The sequence below is a fragment of the Telmatherina bonti genome (assembly GCF_933228915.1).
Source record: "Telmatherina bonti genome assembly, chromosome: 23".
Taxonomy (NCBI): domain Eukaryota; kingdom Metazoa; phylum Chordata; class Actinopteri; order Atheriniformes; family Telmatherinidae; genus Telmatherina; species Telmatherina bonti.
In genome coordinates, this window is record NC_136632.1 from 8769570 (window position 1) to 8791403 (window position 21834).

General features: G+C 38.8%; 1 protein-coding gene across 1 annotated transcript in view; it reads right to left on the reverse strand.

The window, feature by feature from the left end:
• Positions 1–6707: 6707 nt before the first annotated feature.
• Positions 6708–21834, reverse strand: part of pcloa (piccolo presynaptic cytomatrix protein a) — a gene marked incomplete at both ends in the record, with an annotated part of 65147 nt that continues 50020 nt past the window's right edge. Inside the window, 12 exons of the mRNA XM_079263522.1 lie at positions 6708–6851; positions 6937–7082; positions 8934–9068; positions 9960–10021; positions 12163–12304; positions 13295–13483; positions 15426–15672; positions 15760–15831; positions 16809–16902; positions 17893–17919; positions 21197–21327; positions 21573–21623. Of these exons, the coding sequence (XP_079119648.1) occupies positions 6708–6851; positions 6937–7082; positions 8934–9068; positions 9960–10021; positions 12163–12304; positions 13295–13483; positions 15426–15672; positions 15760–15831; positions 16809–16902; positions 17893–17919; positions 21197–21327; positions 21573–21623 (1440 nt within the window). The remainder of the gene's footprint in view (positions 6852–6936; positions 7083–8933; positions 9069–9959; positions 10022–12162; positions 12305–13294; positions 13484–15425; positions 15673–15759; positions 15832–16808; positions 16903–17892; positions 17920–21196; positions 21328–21572; positions 21624–21834) is intronic.

The window sequence follows — 21834 nt, forward strand, 5'->3', positions numbered from 1 at the left end:
TGGGACCCAGTGTGGTCTTCTGGTGCTGGAGACCATCTGCTTTCAGGTTGGACATGTGTTCAGAGATGATCTGCACATCACGGTTGGAACCAGTGCTTATTGGACTTCCTGTTGCCTTTCCATCATCTCCAGCCAGTCTGCCCATTCTGCTCTGACATCAACAAGACGATCGGGTTCAGATAACTGCTGCTTACTGGCCATTTTCTCTTCTTCAGACCTTCTCTGTAAACTCTAGAGATGGTGTGTGAAAATCCCAGCAGATCAGCTGTTTCTGAAACACTCAGGCCAACAACCATCAAAGTTACTCAAATCAGTTTTCCCCTCATTGTGATGCTCAGTTTAAGCTTCAGCAAGTCATCATGTCTACATGTCTAAATACACTGAGTTGTTGCCATGTGATTGGCTGGTTAACTAGATGATCAGGTGTATCCACAATGCTGCCAGTGGGTTTCCCCCTCCTACTGCATAAATTGTCATAATACATCATAACTTGTCCCCTTTAAGGACTACAACAACAATGTTTTTGTTGTGTCTTGCATGTCTGTTAAAAGGTTTAAAGTGACCCTTCATTTTTAAGTGCAAGTAGAGAGTAACACTCCATCTTACTCTGGAAACAAAGAATAGAGATTTTCGGGTAAAGATCTGAGGTAGAGAGCTGAAAAGACGCCTGCAAGTCTGAAGTTATTTTTAATTTGTACCAGACTGAGCAGGCAGAAGCAGGTGGTTTCTGCAGCCACAGTGTCAACAGTCAGCAGGTGCTGACGTGTGCAACACGTCCACAAAGCCACACAGTCACACACTGTTTGTTTTAGGAAGTGTAGTGAGGGACAGAAGCAGTCAGTCAATTGGAATAAAACTGGATTATTTTACTGGGGAATAGTCCAGGTCATAAAGGTCCTGAAGAAATTCCCATCAAAAGATATGAACCTGCAAAATAAGTTTCTCACTCCCCCTGCAGGCAGATTGTTATAAATGCTCATATTCAGCCTTAATCTTTCAGGTTCCATCATGATGGAATATGACAGAGACACAAAGTGATTATTTCACAGTTATCTTTGAACATCTTCCAGTGCTCAAATCCAGAATTGCTGATTAAATTCCTGCCTGTCAGAAAAACCAGAGTACTACTGAACCTACGACGCGGTCTCAGTGAAAAACACACCAATTTAAAACATGAACCACGGCAGATGATGGTAATTTGAAGTTGACAGCAGATTCATTTTCATTTCTTATTAAATTTCAAGAGTCACTCAGCTCATTTCAACGGCTTCAAAAGTATTCAAGCTTCTGAAATGTCAGACTTTTCAGATGGATGCCAAACTGCATTTAGATTCTTTAAGAATCCAGAAGTGCACATAAACAAACACGCATCCCGCCATGTCACCAGCTTATTGTCCTCGTCACCTCCAGTCATAATGGAATAGATTATCACAAGATATCTTTTGTTTGAGATGCATGGATACAGTTTTTTTAAGTGATTAAACTATTTTGAAACAGACACAGAAAAGGCAGATTGTCATGCTATGGTTAAACTGAATGGTAAGAAAAACACACCTTTTCCAATCCCAAGTATTTGATTATATAAAACAGATGTTTATCTTGAAGTTGAATTTGGCTTGAGAAACGTGCCAGTGTTGTTCAAATGGGAGTGAGTGAAAGCATTTAGATTTATCTTATGTTGCTATCATGTCTCGGATCTGATTTAAGTGCAACATTTTTGGCAGAAATATGACTTTTTAAAAACTCCAAGCTCTGCTCTTACAAATACTAAACCAATGTGATGGTTATACTTTATGGTTGCAGCTGAAGTTCATTATAGGAGGGGCAAAAGCAACAGTTTTGGTGTAAAGCATCAAAATAAATGATTTTTTTTTTTTTTTATTTTGAACAAAAAAAAAAAAGAAGGAATTTTTAAAAGAACAAATATTGGTTACAACAAACAAATAAAATAAGCTTCTTAAGTTCGAAAAATCATTGAGTAATTAAATAAACCACTGTTATGTTAAAGTTGAAGGATGAAAAAAACATTTTCAAAAAATGACAATTTAAAACAAGTTAGAACTAAGAAAGTAGAGGAAGATTTTAAGATTCTGCAAAGCCGATTGAACACAGTAGATTATTCTCCTCGTCTGCTATGTCACCTTTTATATATTTTTTATATTAAAAATAAATAATTAATAAATAATATATTTTTATATTTATTTTAAAAAAAAAATCTGTGATAGGAAACTTGTCAGATTTATGGAAAACTAATTAAAACCATCACTGCTTCTCCTTTGGAAATGACATAACATTTAGTAAAAATCACTTTGTATCATTCATATCTTCAGCAAAATTACAATATTATTTTGCAATCAGTGTTTCCTGGTCCACCTTATTCACTCAAGACCTTTTCAATTCACTCAATTCATATCAATTTAAACCCATCAGGCCATGAACTTCATGTCTTTCTATTATTTGACAACAAGTTTAACTTCTGGCATGAGAGAAACACAAACGCTTATCTCAGTGCTGGTCAAAGCCAACTTCATCTCTGGCACCACGGAGGTAAAAAAAAAACAAAACACTTTGTTAATTCATACAAAACTAGAATAACTCAGACAGTGCAGGCCTCCATCAAGCCATGAGGGTCACTCACCTGAGAAAACCCCGAAAGTCCACCCAGTTACCAAACTCTAATGCATACTTTGAGCTAATATCACTGTCTTCTTCCGTCATCAGGATAAAAGCCACATCTTATTTAGAACCTCTGACCCCTGGAATTGCATCCTTAGACACTTGGCTAAAGGAAATGGCTATAATAGTCCTGCAGTTGTTGGATCAACAGATCCAGAATATCAACATGATCCAATTCGAACAATGTTGGTTAGTAATTTACCATGATATTTTGTAATCTTTCTTTTCCTGAGGACTGGAATTAAGAAACACTGAGTTATAGCATCTACATACTACAGTTTACTTATAACCAAGTGATCTGTGGCCAAAGAAATGACTTCAGCTTTAGAAAATTGATTGTATTTTCAAACAGATTTAAAATAAAAAAGGTAAAATGGACCTGAAGATATTTAGCATTTTAACACATCCTTTCTACGTTTTTTTTCCTTACAGACAAAACTTTTTTTGTATCCATAATTTTGAAAGATAATGTAAAACGGAAAGCAACAAGTCACCCAACAACTTGTTCAGCTCAAACATACTCATACACTGATACTGAGCTGATGATGATGAGATGACAGGTCTCTCAAAGAATTTGAACACCGAAAAGAGATAAATTTGACTTGTAATGGAGGCGAACGCCTATAAGTACCAAAGCTGTTTGATCCTTTTGGAAACAAGCGGTGAAATAGGACTTGTGCTTTTAACTTTGACAGCATTTGTATTATTTTCTTTCACCAACTGAGTGTGACAGTTTGAGTTTTAACATCCAACTGTTTCTATCAACCTAATCAGTTCTCGTCATGCATCATGGACCAACAGAGCAGAAAAGATCTAAACACTCACACACCTGGTGCTGATTGAAATCTGACAGCGGGCTGCATGAGGCTGCAGACGGAGCTGTCAACAAACCCCGTCTGCACACTCCCACACGCTCTTCAGAAAAGGACTAATCAGCCAATCTAAGTGAAAACACCTGTGTTATGAGGCTCCTTTCCTGAAAATGAAGATGGCGCAGCGCCACCTTCTGGATACATCCTGTTGTTTAACATTTGCAAGCCAGTTTTTAAACCTTGAGTAAAGAAAACCCAGAAGAGACCCCCCCTCCCCGATTGTACATTCAAAATCAATGCACAACAATAATAATAATAATAAAGCTTCATTTGTACTGATATTTAATATTTAGACATGAGGCAACAGCCATTTTTACAGCACATTTTGCATAATTTATCAATACCTCCTGTATACAATCACAAAACCATGACAGTAGATTTTTTTTTTTTTTCTGTTTACTTACAATTGAAAACCAGACAGGTTTTACAAGCATAATCTTTGTACAGTCAGCAAACATCATCAATAGTTATAGGTTTTCTTCATAGTTTCCGCTTCTATGACATATTTGCTCTAAATCTTTCTCTAAATCTTCCTTTTATTCATATTATTAATATTTTTTCTGTAATAATATCTGGACACAAAAATAGTATGAACCACCAACAAAACATGCAACATCCAGTGTGAGCACATTTAAATTCTCCTGCAACTACTCGAGTTGTTAAGATAAGACCTCTGTGTTAGACTCTGGTAAACTTTCCGTGTTTTGGTGCGGAGCGTTGGACTAAACTTGGGTCCCTACAGGCAGACAAACGCTCCTTCTTCTGGTTAAACCACTGCGCAGTGACACACAACTTTCTTTGTCTGCTCAAAGATCTATTGCTCCCCAACCTCAGTATAAAAAACTATGTATTTACAAATCTGGAAACAGAAAGGTGGCGTCTGTGTGTGTGAATATGGAGAATTCATCGTGTGTTATGGGATTTTTAGATGCTTTAGATATGCTTTAGCGCAAATGACATGCATGGACTTATGAAGATGTTACACACACAAGCACATGAGTAGAAAATGAAGAAAAAAATAAAAATAAAACACACTCGCACACAGACCTGAAGACTACATTTGTTTTCATTAGAATCTCCATGAATTACAGTGCTTTTTTTTAATTTTTTTTTTTTTAACTTTTTTTCTTTTATTTCTCTTATGCAGACTGGAAATAAACCTATTCAAAAGGGGAAGTGCACAAAAAATCTAGTTTTTATCTAGTTTTATAGCTAGATGGAGTTTTTTTGTGTGTGTTAGATCTCTGAGTTTCTCTGAGGCTCTCTAAATGTTGTAAACAAGCACTACATTGTGTATAAAAACAAAATTTCTCAACATTTCTTTTCTGTACACTTGATATGTACTGTAAACAAATATAATACATCACATGAAATAGTCTCACAGGCAATAAAAAAAAAAGAGAGATTTGTACAGCATTACAAAAATCACGAGTTGAAATCATAGTAATAACAAATCATATTAAAGCAGTAACCATTTAGTGGAGGACATGAAAAACACTGCAGTGCAAAAACAAACGTCGATCTTAATGCTTCCTTTCTGGCAAGTCAAGACGCAGCTCCTACCTCTTTACAGTGGATGTTGCATAGAAGTCACTCAAATGTTAAGTAGTTTTACTGCTAAGTTTGACTGAGCATGAAAATGAACCAGACGTTCCTGTCTTGACTCCCACAAAGCACACCTTACTCAATGGGTATACAAAACTTCCAACACAAAACACTGACAATTTGAAGATTAAGACCATTTTAAAAAAAAAAAAGAAAAGAAGAAAACGAAACGGGACTGAGCATCAACACGGTGCTGTAAGAGCAGTGATGTATCGTAGGATGGCAACAGTGCTTTTTATTATGGTTAGTTCCTGGCACGTTTGTCTTGTTCGCAGCAGCATCTTCTGATGCTTTGTTTTTTTTTCTCTCTCTCTCTCTCTCCTACCTCCAACTGAAAAAATAAAAATGGACGTAAGTTTTACATTCTAAGCAGAAAAAGTGCAAAATACCACAAAAGCGTGCGTTCTTAAGTTCGACTGCCCTGAAGAACCAAAGCAAGACTGATGTAAGACTCATGATGTCTGAAAAAAGAATCACAAGAAATCTCACACGGTCCATATCTCACATTCTACGGGGCGTGGAGAGATAGAGGAATAAAGACGTCTATGTCACAATCATCAACTCGATTGTCTGTGATAAAGATATATATATATAGATATACATATATCTATTCATACCCATGTCCAGCTATGACACTTCTGTATATACAAAGTGAACCTCAGAGTAGTTTTTTCTGCAGAATATGTGGCACTGCATGCCAGATAGTCTCATGCACACAACGTACTGAATAGAATCCAATCTGATATATATATATATATTCACATCAAACCTCTATCAAACAATCGTCCTAATTCTATATAATTTAGCTGAAACGGAGCTTTCATTTTTATCAGTAAAATTAAAATATATTCTCGGTGCTACGTTTTTCCCTTGAGGAACTGGACTATGTCTTAGAAACTATGCTTCCTTCCAAGAATAGATTTTTAAATGAGATAACTGAGCAGAAGATAAATGATAGAACTCTACATTAATATTATAATACAAAAATAAAGAAGAGATCTCAGTGGCAGAGTCTGTAATATTTCATTCCCAAAAATGTAAATTAGTAAAATCTGCAGATAATAATAAGGAAATGATGAGTGCCTATTTTTAGGAATCTTTACTGGATGAAACATCAGAGTAAATAAATCATATTGTACATGTGTTTCTGTTTCCAGTGTTTATTAGAGTTAAAGTTGCTCCTCTGGGTGAGTGACTGTGTGCAAAGTAACTGTGAGCACATGTATGTTTGTGAATTAACGTGTGGAATACCTGGTTGATTCTGAGCTTTACCTCTGAACTCCGAACTCCCCCGAACCCTACCGCTCACCGCCTGTCCTGTAAACATGTGTTCATCGTCTGTAAACGCATCTCCTCCAACTAATTATACTGAAAGCATCGTCTGAAACTCAAACTATCCCATCCCTCAAGCAAATGTTTCACTTCCTCCTGCACCCAAATCGCCCAAACCGCCACCTAACTGGATCAGGTGTTACAGATGTTGAACCCAAACACCTCCAGGCGAGCGACACTTCTTGCCCTTTAAAATCGATGATGTCTACGCGTAGCAGCCTCCTATGAGTGGATCTGCGCCGTGCTGGCGAGCAGCTTGTGCCAGCTGACCACTCGCTTGCGTAGGTCGATTTTGTCCAGCCACACGTAGGCCTCCCCGATAAGAGTCTTCTTCATGAACTTGCCACCGTTAGACACGAGGAACAGCTGCATGGGAGGAACAGACTGCAGTAAGTCATACGGATGAGAAGGAATTCACTGCATTGTGTAGGCAAGTGGTGGGTGGCTTTACCTGCAGCGAGTGTCCGGTGGGGTTCATGCAGAAGCGGAAGGTTTCATTGAAGGATGGTTCGCGGTCATGACGACACACTCGGGTCTTCTTCTTGATGATCCTTTTCTGGGTGGCGACATTCACCACATAGAGCTTCACATAAAGATCTGAGGACACAGACACACGGCCACTTAGAGCTGGCATCACGTGTTTTACTGCTCTGACTGTTATTTTGGCACTGTGCGCAGGGAAACGCTTTCATAGTTTAACCGTTAGAGTTAAATTTAATCTTTTTGTTAAGCAAGATGTCTGTAATTTCACTGTTATCAGTTTTAGAAAAGTTGTTTAACTTCATCACAAGACTTCTTTTCAACCATTAACAAATAAATGACTTTAAACACACCTTATCTACTGGTAAATAAGGTAGGTTGTTAGGTAAATCTTTTTAATACTGTCAAATGGAGTGACAGGGTGTTGAGGAAGAAGCACCAAAAAAAGAAAACAACAGTAAAAGAACAGCTGATGAAGAAAAGGTGCATTAGTGACAGGCAAAGTGATGTGGCAGGAATTAAAACAAAGATCTGACAAGGAGCTAAAGAAACTGAGGAGTAAATATGCAATAACTTCACAATAACAAGCAGGTGTTTCAACAACAATTACGGACCAACTGCAAAATGAGAAGAGGAAGAACTGAAATTCAGAGCTAAAAAACCTGGAAAAACAAAGTAAAGGACTCAACAAAAAGAAATCATTCGTGAATAAATCAAACACTCATCTGAATGCCACAGATTGTGCAGCAGAAATATAAAAACACCATGCACAACATGGAAAAATTTGGAAATATTGTCTGTTTACTTTTCCCACAAGTCAACACGGATACTTTAAATAATCAAAAGGGTGTTTTAGGATCGATTAATGAATTATTCCAGCAACTAGAATCTATAAATTCTACAAATGTTCTTATCCTTAATTTTAGAAAATATTTTTTACATCTATATACCAAATGAATTTACCCTCTAAATACATCTGTAATATTTGTAATCACATTTTGGTTTGTATGACACTGACAAATTCAGTTCTGAAGTCAAACCATGAAAAAAAAACAGCATGAAACCCTTTATTCAGGCAGCCAGTCGATTGTGTAATAGCCTGATCTAATGAGCAACTGCATCTCAAAACATAAACTGCATTGCAGTAAATAATGAGTAAGATGCAGAAAAGAAACAACAAAGAACATCTTAACACTATAATAAGACGGAAACACCTGCAGACACAGCCATCCTAACAATAACCTGACAGTGTGATGAGTCACTCAGGCAACTCCTGCTGCACAGCAACTCGATACTGTCAAAGGGAAGGAGATACGTCTGCACATTCCATCTGGAAGCGAATTCAAATTAAGGGACACGCCAAGCAGCTCTGGTATCAGGACGTACAGTAAATAGAAGAAAGAAGAAGAAAAGGAGCTGTAGGCGGCAGTCTGTGCATGACCATGGTAGAAAGGTTTAGATGCCAGTGCGTGCCACATACATGTCAGTGATGTGTTTATAATGCAACATGAGCTATCTCTTACTGTAAAAAATTACCCATTGCATAAGCATAGTGATTTTTAGTGTTTATAATTTCAAGTCTTTTTTTCACTTGTCTTTCATTGGCTTTAAACATTTTCCTTGTTATTTGCTCCTGATGATTATACACTTTAGACACTGTTCTTCTGCAGGGTTTTCCTTCTGTGTTCATGACTGAGCTATTTCTGTCTTAATGGTGGTTTTAGCCATGCACATCTACAATATACGGCGATCTAAGAGAGAGATAAATGCTCTGGATGATGACGTGGGCTGGGAAATATTATAAAAATATTTTTAAAACTGTCTTTTATGGCTTAAGTATAATCCATATTAGAGATCAGAGTGTGATAGTTAACAGGTTCAAGGACAAATAAATGAGTTTTTGTGTGTATACAAACATGCATCACACTGCGAATGTAATCAGGCATGATTATTAGGTGTTTTTATTACCAGGCAGGTGGTCTGGAGATTTGAACTTGTAGGTGATGTTGCGACACTGTAGGATCTCAAGGACCAGGTGTTCCCCCTCCGTCTTCATCTCCTTCTTCAGAGCGATCTTGATCTCGCCCATTACCTGAGTCTTACCTGATTGGACACACAGATGGAGTCAAATTACATGAGTTTGGAGCGAAAGATGCCTCATCAGTCCAACCATGGAGACTCTTCAATCATGTAAAATGTGGCCTCTGTTTTGGAAGAGCTGCTGCCCTCTAGTGGACACTAAGAGTACTAACATGACGAGTGACATCAAGCAGAGGCGAATGCAAGCAGGAGCTTTCATTTGTTCAACATGGATTAGGAGAAGTTATGATGAGCCATGCAAGGGCTCCAGTTGTCACGGTAACATGGTGGAAATGACAGTTGTGAAAGCTGGGTCAACAAGACCCCGGCGAACAACACTGTGGGTGCATGTTTGCTTGTATTACTCATTTTGTGGGGACATTACTTCATGGTGTTGCATAGTTCATAACTACATCTACTCTGTGGAGTAAAACAGCTTCTTATGATATTTAGATTTTACTTAAACAGGTTGTTTAAGCTTTTTTTAAGATAAGTCACTGGTAGACTGCTTGTAGTGGAAATATTAGCCTGCATTGTGATGGTGACACAATTGTGTGTGGGTGTTAAAAGACAGAAATGCACAGGTGTCTGCAAAGAAGATGAATTAAGAGAGTGTGAATAAGTATTAATACATGTGTGAATTAGGTTTCAGGCACACACCTTGCTGTAAATCTGTACTGTAAGTTTATAAAGGTAATTTTAAACCTTTTGTGTTAAGCATCACCACATCATTTATAACGTCAAAGAGCAGATAAAGTAATGAGAAAAAGCTTTTCTAAAGAGAAAAACTCATGAAAATCATCTCGATTAGATCTGTGTTTTCATGCGATGTGCAAGTATTTATTGTCCATGTATTGTCAGAAATATGGCTGTAGAAGAAACAAAGATGATCAACACAACAGATGCTTTTCCAACCTTCAGTGTCACTGTGTCCCATTGCTGATTTCATCACATCTGTGCCATTTGGGATCTTCCCACTAAAAGAAAGAGGGACAAAAACATGTTCAGATGAAAAATATTATAGAGTAAACTGCTCAGCTCAGGTCTTTTGGCTGGATGAGGATCAAATTTTGAACTTATTGTACTCTAATTTGGCTTGTAGCAGGTAAACCTCCGGTTTACAAGGGGGGAAGAATACAGAAAGAAAGAGAGAGAGAGAGAGAGACCCTTTATAACATTGCAGCACATTTCCCCAGAGGCATTAAACATAATATACAGCTGTTTAGAAGCTATAATAAAACCCTGGCTCACAGAGGATGACGTCTGTCTGTGAGTAACTTTCTGTTAGCTTGAAGCGACATTGATGCTCTGGCTCACACTCACTGTCTCTCACACACACACCGCAAGCTGAAGACAAGATCACTTCCTAAATCACAAGTCTTTCCTCATATTGACGTTTTTACAACGACTCCTGTCTTATAGGGAAGCAATGGATCAGTAACAGTGAGCAAACTGTCCCCATACAGATAAGATCGCTCAAACGAGCCCAAACCATGATACTACCACCACCGTGTTTCACAGATAGGAAAGTAGTGTTTTAATAGAAGCTAACCTGAGCTCCTCTGTGACATGATGGCAATAAACAGTGATCTTTACTGGTTGAGCAAGCTTGTGGAAGGTAACAGTGGTTTTGTATGTACATTTGTGTTTGATTGTGAATAAAAAAAAAAAAAAAAAAACTCATTTCAGTCTGATAAACAGCAACAACTCTTCTCTGTGGTTCTTTAAGATGTCCTCTGTTTAAGTTGTGAAATGCTTCATATGCTGAAAGTGTTGCTGAAACAAAGACCTTGATGATTCCTTGTATGTTAGTTAAAAAAAACTCCTTGCTCTCTCACCTTAAGGTCCACAAACTAACAGAAAACACCAGAATTTTAGATATGCTCACTCATGTATAAAAGGAGATTGTTATTAGTATCAGTTAGTACCTTCCTCATCTCCACTTTTACTTTCTGTAGGTTTTGTTAAAAAAAAACAGTCAATAACAAAGGTCATGTTCATGTATATATGGTCATTTCTGAGGTTGTCACGGAAGCGTGGTGGTGTGGACCCAATTGCAGGAAGGTGAGCCAGGGATGCAAAGTTAAAAATGTATTTAATCTTCTAAAAAAAGAAAATAACAACTCAAAAACAAACACACAAAGCCAATAAAAGCACAATGAATCAGTGAACCAAGGAGTATAAATGCATGGAGGGAGTAACTAGGAACAGATGAAATGAATCAGAAAATCAAACCAGGTGAGCTAATTCAGTGTTTTTCAACCTGTTTTGAGCCAAGGCACACTTTTTCTTTTTTTACTGAAAAATCACAAAACACACCACAAACCAAAGTGTTTTTTTCTTTTTAAAAGTCCATATTATTAATATAAAGTCCATCTTGTCAAAGCCTCTTGAAGAGAAATCAGATAAATACAAGATAAAGGAATTTTATTATCTTTTACTAGGACCTGTTTGGATGAACACAGAGCTGCTTTTTAGACCAATCAGGTGAAATTGGAAAATTTCTCAGGGCACACCTGATAATCTCTCACGGCACACGAGTGTACTGCGGCACAGTGGTTGAAAAACACTGAGCTAATTAATAGGAAACTAGAGATGAGGGAACTAAACGTGGAAAACTACAAAATAAACCAGGAAGCGGGAACTAAAAAGACACCAGGCATCCAGACCATGACAGAGGTTTCTCAAACCCAAGAGCATTGCAGTGCAGACATTTCTTTAAAGGTAGAGTATGTAAGATTTTCAATATTTTCAAAATAAATTAACTAAAAAAATAACTACAATCATAATTAGATAGTTTTTTTAAAACATGTAGGTTCCAGTCTGTCCATATTTGATGCGTTATTAAATTACAAGTTTAATTAACGACAAAGACCCTTCTTAAATGTTTTCTGACCAGTAAAAACAAAAAGTACTTGAGGGTGAGGGGGAGCTTTGCTCATTACTGCCAACCTGTGGTCGTTTGTGGAGGTAGCAGTTTTGTGGTTTTGCTCACGACCTGGTGTTTGCCACCTGGTGGTGGAAAGAATCATCTCGAAATCTTACATACTCTGCCTTTAAGCTGCAAAAATGAGAGTTATTTATCACATGAAGATGTTTAAAGTGTAAAACTACTCACAATCGGGGCACCTGGAAGATGGCACTGTCCACTTCATTTGTCTCTCCTTCTTCATCCAATAGGCTGTAGGCACTGCCGCTCAGACCACTGTCCAATGAAGCTGCCATGACCGGGGCTTCATCAGATCTGAAACTCGCCCGAGCTGTGCAGAGATACCACCACAACCATCACCACAAGCAGAAGAGATGGAAAGCTGTTCCTCTGGGTTTAACATAAAAACTAGTCCCAAGAACCATCAATGGCTGCAAATATCCATCATAACAAACATCAAGACAGTCAGAAAGGAAGCTTAGTTAAAGAACACAAGACTGGACTTGTAATGAATAGCACACAAACACTGAGGACTAGCAGGAGCCACATGGACAACCAGGGTATCCCCAAACAAAGACAAGACAATAATAAGTTTACATGAAATTATCACATAATCTGAGTAAACTACAGGCAACATATGGAGCTGTTATTCATATTGTTAGTCATCCATATGAAATATTAAGTGTTTGAACATTTCTAGCTTTGTTTAAAAAGTGAAATTACAGTAAGATGTTATTACATATCTGGAGTCGTTTAGAAAACGTTTATGGAGTGCTCTTTTCATAAATGGTTAAAAAAATGTTTACTTAGAACATATTTGATTAAAATGTTTTAGATTTTAACATTCGTTTCTGAAAAAGCTGATCAGGAAGTGCGACAGAGTATGAATGATGTAAAGATGCGTGGATGCAGCGCAGAATGAGATCCATGCAGGCACATCGCTTTTAACTCACGCGACACATAATCAGTGAATGACTGCAAACGTTCACTAATAACAGTTCAATGACACTGTGGGGGAGTCGTGATGCAGCACGCTTGGAATCATGTCACAGTTGGAGGCATTGATTTCCTGGTGTTAGTGAACCGTGTCGGTGGATGTAAAGAAAGCGTGCCTCGCCGCATGATCTCATGTTGTGGGTGAGTGCAACTTTTTCTCTGCCTTTCTGTCTCTTTCATTAGCTTATAAGACTCCCCACTTCCTTTCTGCAGGTGTGCGTTAGTAGTATCGCATCCTCTCTTTCTTTCACTCTCTCTTTCTCTCCTTGCCCCATCTGTGCTTCAGTCACACGACAGAGGGGGAGACTCTTGGGCAAACTCTCACCTCCGGTGCTCTGCGGCCTCTCTTCTGACACAGCTTTCCTGAGGGTCAGGTGTCTGCCGTCTGCTCTGCTCCCTTTGGCCGACACAATCGATGGCAGGGCAGGCAGCCAGTCAGACTGGGCTCTCTGAATGGTGAGCACGCCCACTACGCTGTGTCTCTGGTGCCTCAGCGAGAGGCGGCCTCTTTGGCCTGGATGCGTTTGTTTTCACAGGTCAGACGTTGGGAGAGGGAAGGGGGGGGGGGGGGGGGGGGGTGAGGAGTCAACGCCAGGAAACAGAGGTCATGGGATCGCAGTTCAAGATGGAAGCAGGGAGGAGCGAGATGGAGATTCAGATATTGGTTTATCTTCACCATGGTAACCAGCTTGACTGTCATTCACATGCAGCCACAGTGTGCGGTGCACATTCGCCCCTCCCGCATGTCACTAACGGGTGGGGTGTGCAGCTTCTACTGAGGTGCATTGTGGGTCCGGTAGTTGTTTAAAGAAAAAAAGAAAAGAAAAAAAAAAGGGTGTGTGTGTGTGTGTGTGTGGCAGACTGCATGCACAGCCATCTTAGTGGGGCAGCTTCTGAAAAGCTGGTTGTTTTAGTGAAAAGAAAAAATAAATAATAAAAATTAATAAAAATCGTTTTAAAAATGTCAAGAAAAAATACAAAAAGTTGTTGATGACAAAAGGGGAGTGGAACAGCAACTTTCTTCTGTTTTCAAATATTCTCTATTTTTAGTTTTTATGCTCCATCAATCTGCTTGTTTCGTCATTTAAAATATCATCAGGGAGGATGTTTCCTTTTGAATGTTTAACGCAGTTACCCCTCTGCTAAGTCAATGCATTGTTAGTGTATTTAAACTACATGTCAAATCATCAAAACTTTAACTGAAGTTAAAGACGAGATAAAGTCTTGGTTTAGAAAATATTAGTTATTGCTTCTTTTATATTTGCAGGGGTTAAACGTTTAAACAGCCTTGTCATGTGCTACGTTTTGCCTCTCTGGACTCTTTAAAAGGAAGTTAAACTTAGAGGGACAGTGTGCTTCTCCACAGGTGAGATGCTGACTCCGAATGCTTGTGAAGACATACAGAAGAGAAGTGATGGGAAGCTCACACGCTTGATAAAGGTGGGGAAGAGGACCAGAGAGTGTAAAGGGAGGAGGAAACTAAAAAAAAAAAAAAAAAAAAAAGAAAGAATAACTAAAGGTAAAGTAGAGGAGATGAGTGCGAGGAGGCCATGCTGCGTGGGCTTTATTTGCGTCTTGGTTTACTTGGTTGGAGGCGTTGTGGCGGTTGCTGCTGCTGTGACTGCTGTTGGGCTTCGCCCGTTGCTATGGCAGCGCCTCCGCTGCTTCCATTGCTGCTGTCCTGATGGTGTTGCCGTGAAACGCTTTTGCTGGAGCGTGAAGCGCCATGTGAGCGAGAGTGTTGGCTGTGTCCGTGGCTGTGGCTTTGGTTCTGGCCCTCAGACGAGGAAGGCTTCGATGTGCCAGGACTACTGTGAGATTTCTCGATAGAGGGCACCTGCGTGTCTAAAACAACCAGATTCACCAAATTACCAAAAAAAGCTATCTTTTACTGGAGTGAACTTACAGGCTGTTACCTGCTTTGCGCCAACTGTGGTAAAGGATTTGCTGGCTCGTAAGTTACTGAATTGAGCCAGTTTGGTACCATGTTCTAGCATTCCCCTTAAATTTGATGTTACTTTGATGACATTTTTATAAATTAGGGAAGCAATCAAAGCCTTCCACGGCCTTGTTGCCCTCTGTGTTAGAGGAAAGATAGAGGGAAGCTAAGGCTAGGCCTCTGAGCTGGATGGCATTATGGCAACCAAGAAAACAGACCACGAGAAAGCAAAAAGCATGAAGCAGAAGCTACAATGAGTGCAAAAAATGGGCAGAGGAAAAAGCTGGCAATACTGGTGATTGGATCACAAAGAGAGAAACTGGTGGACAGAGGTAGACACAGATGTCAAAGAGAAGAGCAAAAACAGAGAAGAAAGAAGTGATAATAGTAAAGGAAAACAGGACAGAGAAGCTGGGGAGAAGGGATAGACATAGCAGAGAAGTAGCAGAAGACAGAGGGTCTTCTGGGAATGGCAGGGATTGAGTCAAGTAGGTGGGGGGAATTCATCATGTCCTACCCTTGGCTGGATCTGGAAAGATCCCGTGGCTTCGGCTCTTGATGACTGATGATTTGGGGGAATCCTGATTATCATGCGAGGCGGCAGTAGTTTTAGGGGATGAGTGTTGTGAGGAAGGCTTAGAGGAACCGTGCCGGCCCTGTCCTGAGTGCGAGCGTCTGTGGTGGTCCCCTTCACTTTGCTCCTTAAGGGGAAGCCATCGGGGGATGTTGTCCAACTGGGCAGTGTTGGACAGGTCAATAAGAACCTGGGAGCAAATGATAGATTAGCAAACATGGCTAAATATGGAAGTGATTCATATTTACAATAAAACTCTTAAATAAGAGGGGTTTACCTCTCCCAAGAAATCATTGGAGGAGCACTTGTCGTAGTCCCACACGCTCACCTCCAGAGTCTTTTTCCTCAGCTGAAACACACACAGTTTAAAAATCCAATCATTTCCAAGATCACCCAATTTGGCAGGAGTAATAAAAGAATTAAAATGTAAAAAAAGGAGAATAAAGAAAAACTTAACCCACTGATGTCTGTTCAGAAATATGGTAATTATCAATAAAAATAAACTAAACCAAACAGTTAGTTTGACCTTGAAATGCTTATATTTCTGAGAAATGAAAGCATCATCCATGGACAAGTTTTTAGTTTTACTTCTTTTTCTGTTTTTTTTTTTAGAAAGCTTTCTTAAAAGAAAAAAAAAGCATTTTATCTGAATGAGCAACAAAAAGAGAAGAAAGTTAAACCACAGAAGTTGACAGGTTTGGTCATACTGACATGAAAGTCTATTACTCAACCTCTCAACCTCATGCTGACAATTTAACCTTGCAAACTTGAACCCACCACAGAGATTCGAGGAACTTCCTATTTGGTAAACAATACAGATGATTCTTCTGCAGGAATGATCAGCTGTGTGTTCTGAATTAATCTTCCACACTGCACCAAGCTGTTCAGTTATATGCAATTTGCTGGTATAAAAAAAGATTTTTATGTTTTGCTGTAATTACAGTCAATTTTGGATCCCAAATGTTAAAGGATCCCCTGTGTCAGCCTGTGCAGTTTTTACAGTTTGGACTTTTGTTATGTTTACTAAATTTGCTTGCAATTTATTAAAATTTATTGGACTTTTCTGCAAAAAATGATCCAACTTAGTGCTTGTGCTACAGCTCAACTCCTAACCTTTTTCATACTAGAATTTCCCATGGGGAATGAACTAAGTATCTTTGATTTGACTTGAAATACCTTGCTATATACCAAAACAAATCACAATACTGAATCAACCCAGTGAAAATTTATAAACGGGAAGGGTGGCAATGACCATACCTGTGGTTAGCATGGCTAGAAAATGTATTCCAAAAAGTATTCCAAAAATGCTCCAACAAAACACAATACCTGCTCTAAGTGGATGTTCTTATAGATGACTGTCTGGTTCCACTCAGGGTTGAGGCTCTTGCCAGCATGTTTGGATTTCCTCTTGTTTTCAGCACTGCGGGAACACATCACAAAATGTACACATGGTCAACATGCATGCTAACATGCAGGTTAGGGGACCACCACACTGTACAGAGCACAAGCTATTAGAGAAGGGCACAATGTGAAAGTATAGAAGGGAAGAGGATGAACGTGTTTGAATGGTGAGAATGTATGAACCTACGTGCATGGACAACAAGGTATGATGGAAGGATGTGCTGCAAAAAAGTCCATTTCAATGTCCATCAAGTCATTTAGTCTTATTAAATGTAGATTTTCTAACAGAATTAAAGTTTGCCAATGAAACAAAGGCATGTCAGGGTCTATAAATCCAGTAAATATGACTTATCAAAAAAAGATCATTTAAAAAAAATCCTACATGAGTCAATAATAAACTCATTTTTTTGTAACCATAAGTAAACAGAACAGAAATGACTTTTTGTGATGGATGTTTTTTGCAGAGCGCAGGGGTTTTATTTAAGATCGAGGGTAAGTCTGCAGAGTTAGTTTGGAAAGGAAAGAACGATCTGCTCTGTTTGGAAAATAATAGCATGAATAAATACTGCAAAGAGGGGAGTGTAGATTGAATGTAGAAGGGCATCGAGGTTGCAGTATGGGGAGGGGTGGCAATGTAAGACATTACCGCGGAACTTTACCACAAAACAGGGACAAACCAAAGGGTGTCGGGTTCAATGTCAGGGTTTAATACTACAATGGTTAAGAACAAAAACAGACCATCCACCAGAAGACAACATCACAAAGGACTACTTGTTATTGTGTGTTAGGTTCAAGAGGGAATTTTCTCCTCCAAAATGCAAACACTTCTCAACTTGAAGGGAAAATCATGAATATAGGGAGAAAACGTCTAACTGTTAAAGGGTTAAGGGAGTTAGTTACACTGAACTGACTATGATCAGTAAGTTTCCAGTTAGAAAACAACATGGCCGTCTTGAGACCAAATTGTCAACCTATGTTCAAACAAAACCAAAGTGGGCAAGTCACATACCTGGCGTTCTGGACAACCATGACCTGACTGAGGGGTCCAGCATGCATTAAATATAGAGAACAACATACAGAAAAAAATAGTCAGAGGGAGGGTTGGGGGGGTCAAAAAGCGTGTGGACTGTGAGTGCTTGTAGGAAGGGGAGTTTAAGTGTAAATTTTGGTTTAGTTTGTGATTTGGGTGCATGTACAGTACTAGGAAAAGTTTGGACATGATTTCCCATTAAATCCAACTGGAAAGCGTATCCAAACTTAGCTGTAAAGTAAATGTACTTTGGTCATGTGAAGCATCTGAAAACCATAATGGAGATCTGTCACTCGCTGACTGGAGTGAATTTGATCTGGGACCTCATTTGAAAAAGCAAATAAACACAAAGCTCTAACTCAGTTCATCCTTTTGTTTCCACTACTTCCTCCTTCCTTATGTTTTGCAGCAATAAAGTACCTTTTAAAGGTCAAGAAAAGGTGTCAATTAGACATCCAAATGTGCTGCAAATTCCCACATTGGGGTAGATGATCCACTCCCTCTAAATAAAATGGTCCTCTTGTGCAAAATGAAGGGCTAAGAATAAACAGGGGGATAAGTTTAAGTATAAATCTCACTAAACGTACTTTACAAAGCTACTTAGTGATAAAATGTTCTTTGTGGAGTAAAAATGACATATCCCTACCCCAGCCTAAACTCGGATATAAGTGCAATAACTTATATGTAAATGCAGATGTTGCTGGTACTCAGTCATGTGACTTTTCACGCCAAGGCCTTTTGACAAAGTAGTGTCAAACAAACCAAAATGGCTAATGTTGTGCAGGGAAGATGCAAGATATAGTTACCCTATTTTTCAACTTAGATGTGAGTTCACACATTAGATACATTTAAAACCATGAGCTATGTGATGACACAGATCCCTTATACATGGTTTAACAAAGATGTTTGTTTTGAATAGGACAAATAATCACCAATCTCAAAAACTCATCAATATTTTAAATGCTTAGAAAAGAAAACAAGAAAGTCATCATCCTGTTAGCTTTAATTTAGCAACCAAATTGCAAGAGCTAACAGCGAAGGATGCTAACAAACTAAAGTAATGTGATTTACACACCTTTAATGAAATGATCCCTTCAAACTTACACTTGGCTTGGACCCTCTTGATGACAACAGGTTTGCAAGCTACTTTTCTTAATGTCTTTCCCTTAAATCCTTAGTTTGCTTTTCTTTTTTTTTTAAACTTTTTTTTTTTTTTTTTTTTTTTTTTCAGCTTAGACCAAACCATGAGAAGTTTCACAATTTAGAACTAACCAGCATCAAAGCAAAAGTTCGGCTTTTGCTGCACACGTTCACTGAACATACATGAGCTGGGTCGACCACTTCATGCTACGCACAACTTATGAGTTAGAAGTGACATCACATGAATACTAGCAACCTGTGCAAAGGTTGTTGGTATCTGACAGTCAGCTGTTCAGGGTAAGCATACTTAGAGCTTCGTACACTACTTTTGCTGCATTTAAATGGTTGCTGCATTTTAACTTAATTTTTCCAAACAACAGCAGGATCTTCACGCTGTTGCCAGAAGATTTGTGATGCCACTGAAAGGTGTGTGTAAGGACAAATTCACATAAGCCTTTTTGATTCGAATTAGAATCGTTTGCTTGGAAAGTCTGCTTCGTTTGGGGAACTGTGAATGCACCAAACGAATTCTGATTCAGATTAAAGAAGCGGACTCGGTCTGTCTACAAACACAGGTCTCGGCCTGCTTTAAGCAGACCAAATGCAGGAAGTGGACTACAAAAAAGTTACTTCCTGCATTTGATGTAGCGTTGCATTGTGGGTAAATACATAGCGATCGCGTTAAGAGTCCTCTGCCTCGTCTGTTGTTCATACTGCATTGTTTCAGTGTATTTCTGCACTATAATTGCATAAGACAAAATAAAAAAAAAACAAACCAGCGATAGTTTCATCTTCATGTTTAACTCACAACAGAGTTTTCTTCTTCATGTGGGTCTTGTCCTCTCTTATGCTAAATACTACAGCAGCGCCACCTTTGGTGGGAATGGGGATATATTATTGTAAAGGTTTGGTGAGTTTGACCAAGTACAGCGTGAACGCAATCTCGGTCTGACCAGACAACCCCGCCCCCTACAACTGAGCTGAGTCCCCAATAGGATCCAGTCTAGCCCCAGGACTATCTTGATGTGAATGCACCCTAAAGCTTGCAGTCAGTGTAGACAGCTGTGAGAGTCCATGTATACCCATGTGGAGTGCATCTGTGCTGTACATGTACTTATCTAATAAAGACCCAACCCATGAAAGAATATGATCAGATAGGTCCCATTTTTTATTATGAGGTCTTTATTTGTCCCTTCAACAAAATGTAAATTAATAAATTGCTTTAAATTAAATTAATAAAGTACCTACATTTTTTAGGGCTATTTACCATTTATTACAATGAGACATGTCAAATTTTTTATAGTGTAATCTTCTGCTTTCTGGTGTCCTTTAAGGGGCAAAAGACAAAAATTGTATTGTGTTTCCACAGGATTTTGAGCAAAGTTTGCACGATAAAGTGATGCTAAGTTTCTCAGAAACTTTACCTATCATATATGTCACACTGGGTTCTTATGGGTTAAGAGTGCATCCCAGTATAACCACTCCTAACCATTTATTGTTATTTTTATCTGGAATAATCAATGGATAAAAAAACAAGCCTTCTTCTTGAGAGGCTTCATCTCACACAGAAGAGAAGGTGGGAGATTTAATTGCATTACAGCACAATCACAGTGAGAGAGGAGCGCTGGACTTGGGAGGGAGTGTAGATCGCATTTCAAGTAAATAGGAGAGTTATTGATTTTGACTGCACTCACGTCTACAGCACCAACATCCATTGACTGAGGCTGACACTATTAACCTTACATTATTTACATAAAGTCTGTCATAAAACAGTGATAAGGGGCCGATGAGTCCTGTAACAGGAGGATTAAGTGACGCATTATATAGCAGAAAATTCGTAAGGATATGGAGTTGATATAAAAAATAAAAAAAAAGAGTATGTGCTGTACATTAAAAGATGTCATGGTAAGCCAAAATCAATACTAAATCGATTTTAAAATGAATGAAAATTAGGTTTTGGCTTAACAAAGTGACTGAAGGTGCAGCCTAGATGGGAAGAATCTTAGTCGACATATACTGTAAATCCTTAACCTGCCGTGAACCTGGATTGAAACAAAAACAGGTGATACTTGGTCACATCACATCACCCTGTCGCTGCTCTGAACCATAAGGTGCATTCACAGTTTCCAGTCGTCAGACTCACCCTCTCCCTGGCAGGAGATACACTTTCACAAATGGATCAGAGTAGCCGTTGTTGTCCCGCGGGGAAAGGTTTCTGGCCTGTAGGACATGAACGATCAGGTTGCCGAGCTGCTTGTCATAGTGGATTTGAAGCTGTAAAAAGAAACACAATCATTTTAGAATGGATTTAGATTTATCAGAGAAAAGATGCAACGTTAGAAGGGTTAGAAGTTTATTTTTACTTTGCATTTACAGTACCAACTCATAAGTTCGGACACAGTTTCCCATTAAATCCAATAGATAAATGTGTCCAAACATTTGACTGGTAGGGCACAATGAAAATAAATAAAGAGTAAAACACAATTTTACACAAGTTTTCAGCTTTTCCTTCCACAGACCTGTATCTCTCCAGAGATCGGGTGAGACTGGATCTTCGTTCCCTCTGAAGTCTGAAAGACATGAAAGCAACACGCTTAGATAAAAACCTGTTTACTGGTGGGTGTACAAACTGAACACAACTCACTGTGCTTTGCTGTATTAACACCATTATTTATTACATCTTCATCACCATCACTACTATGTTTCTAAGAGACCTCTATTTTCACCTGAACATGATGATGAAGACACTTCTTGTCAGACTTTCCACCAATCAGAGAGTTT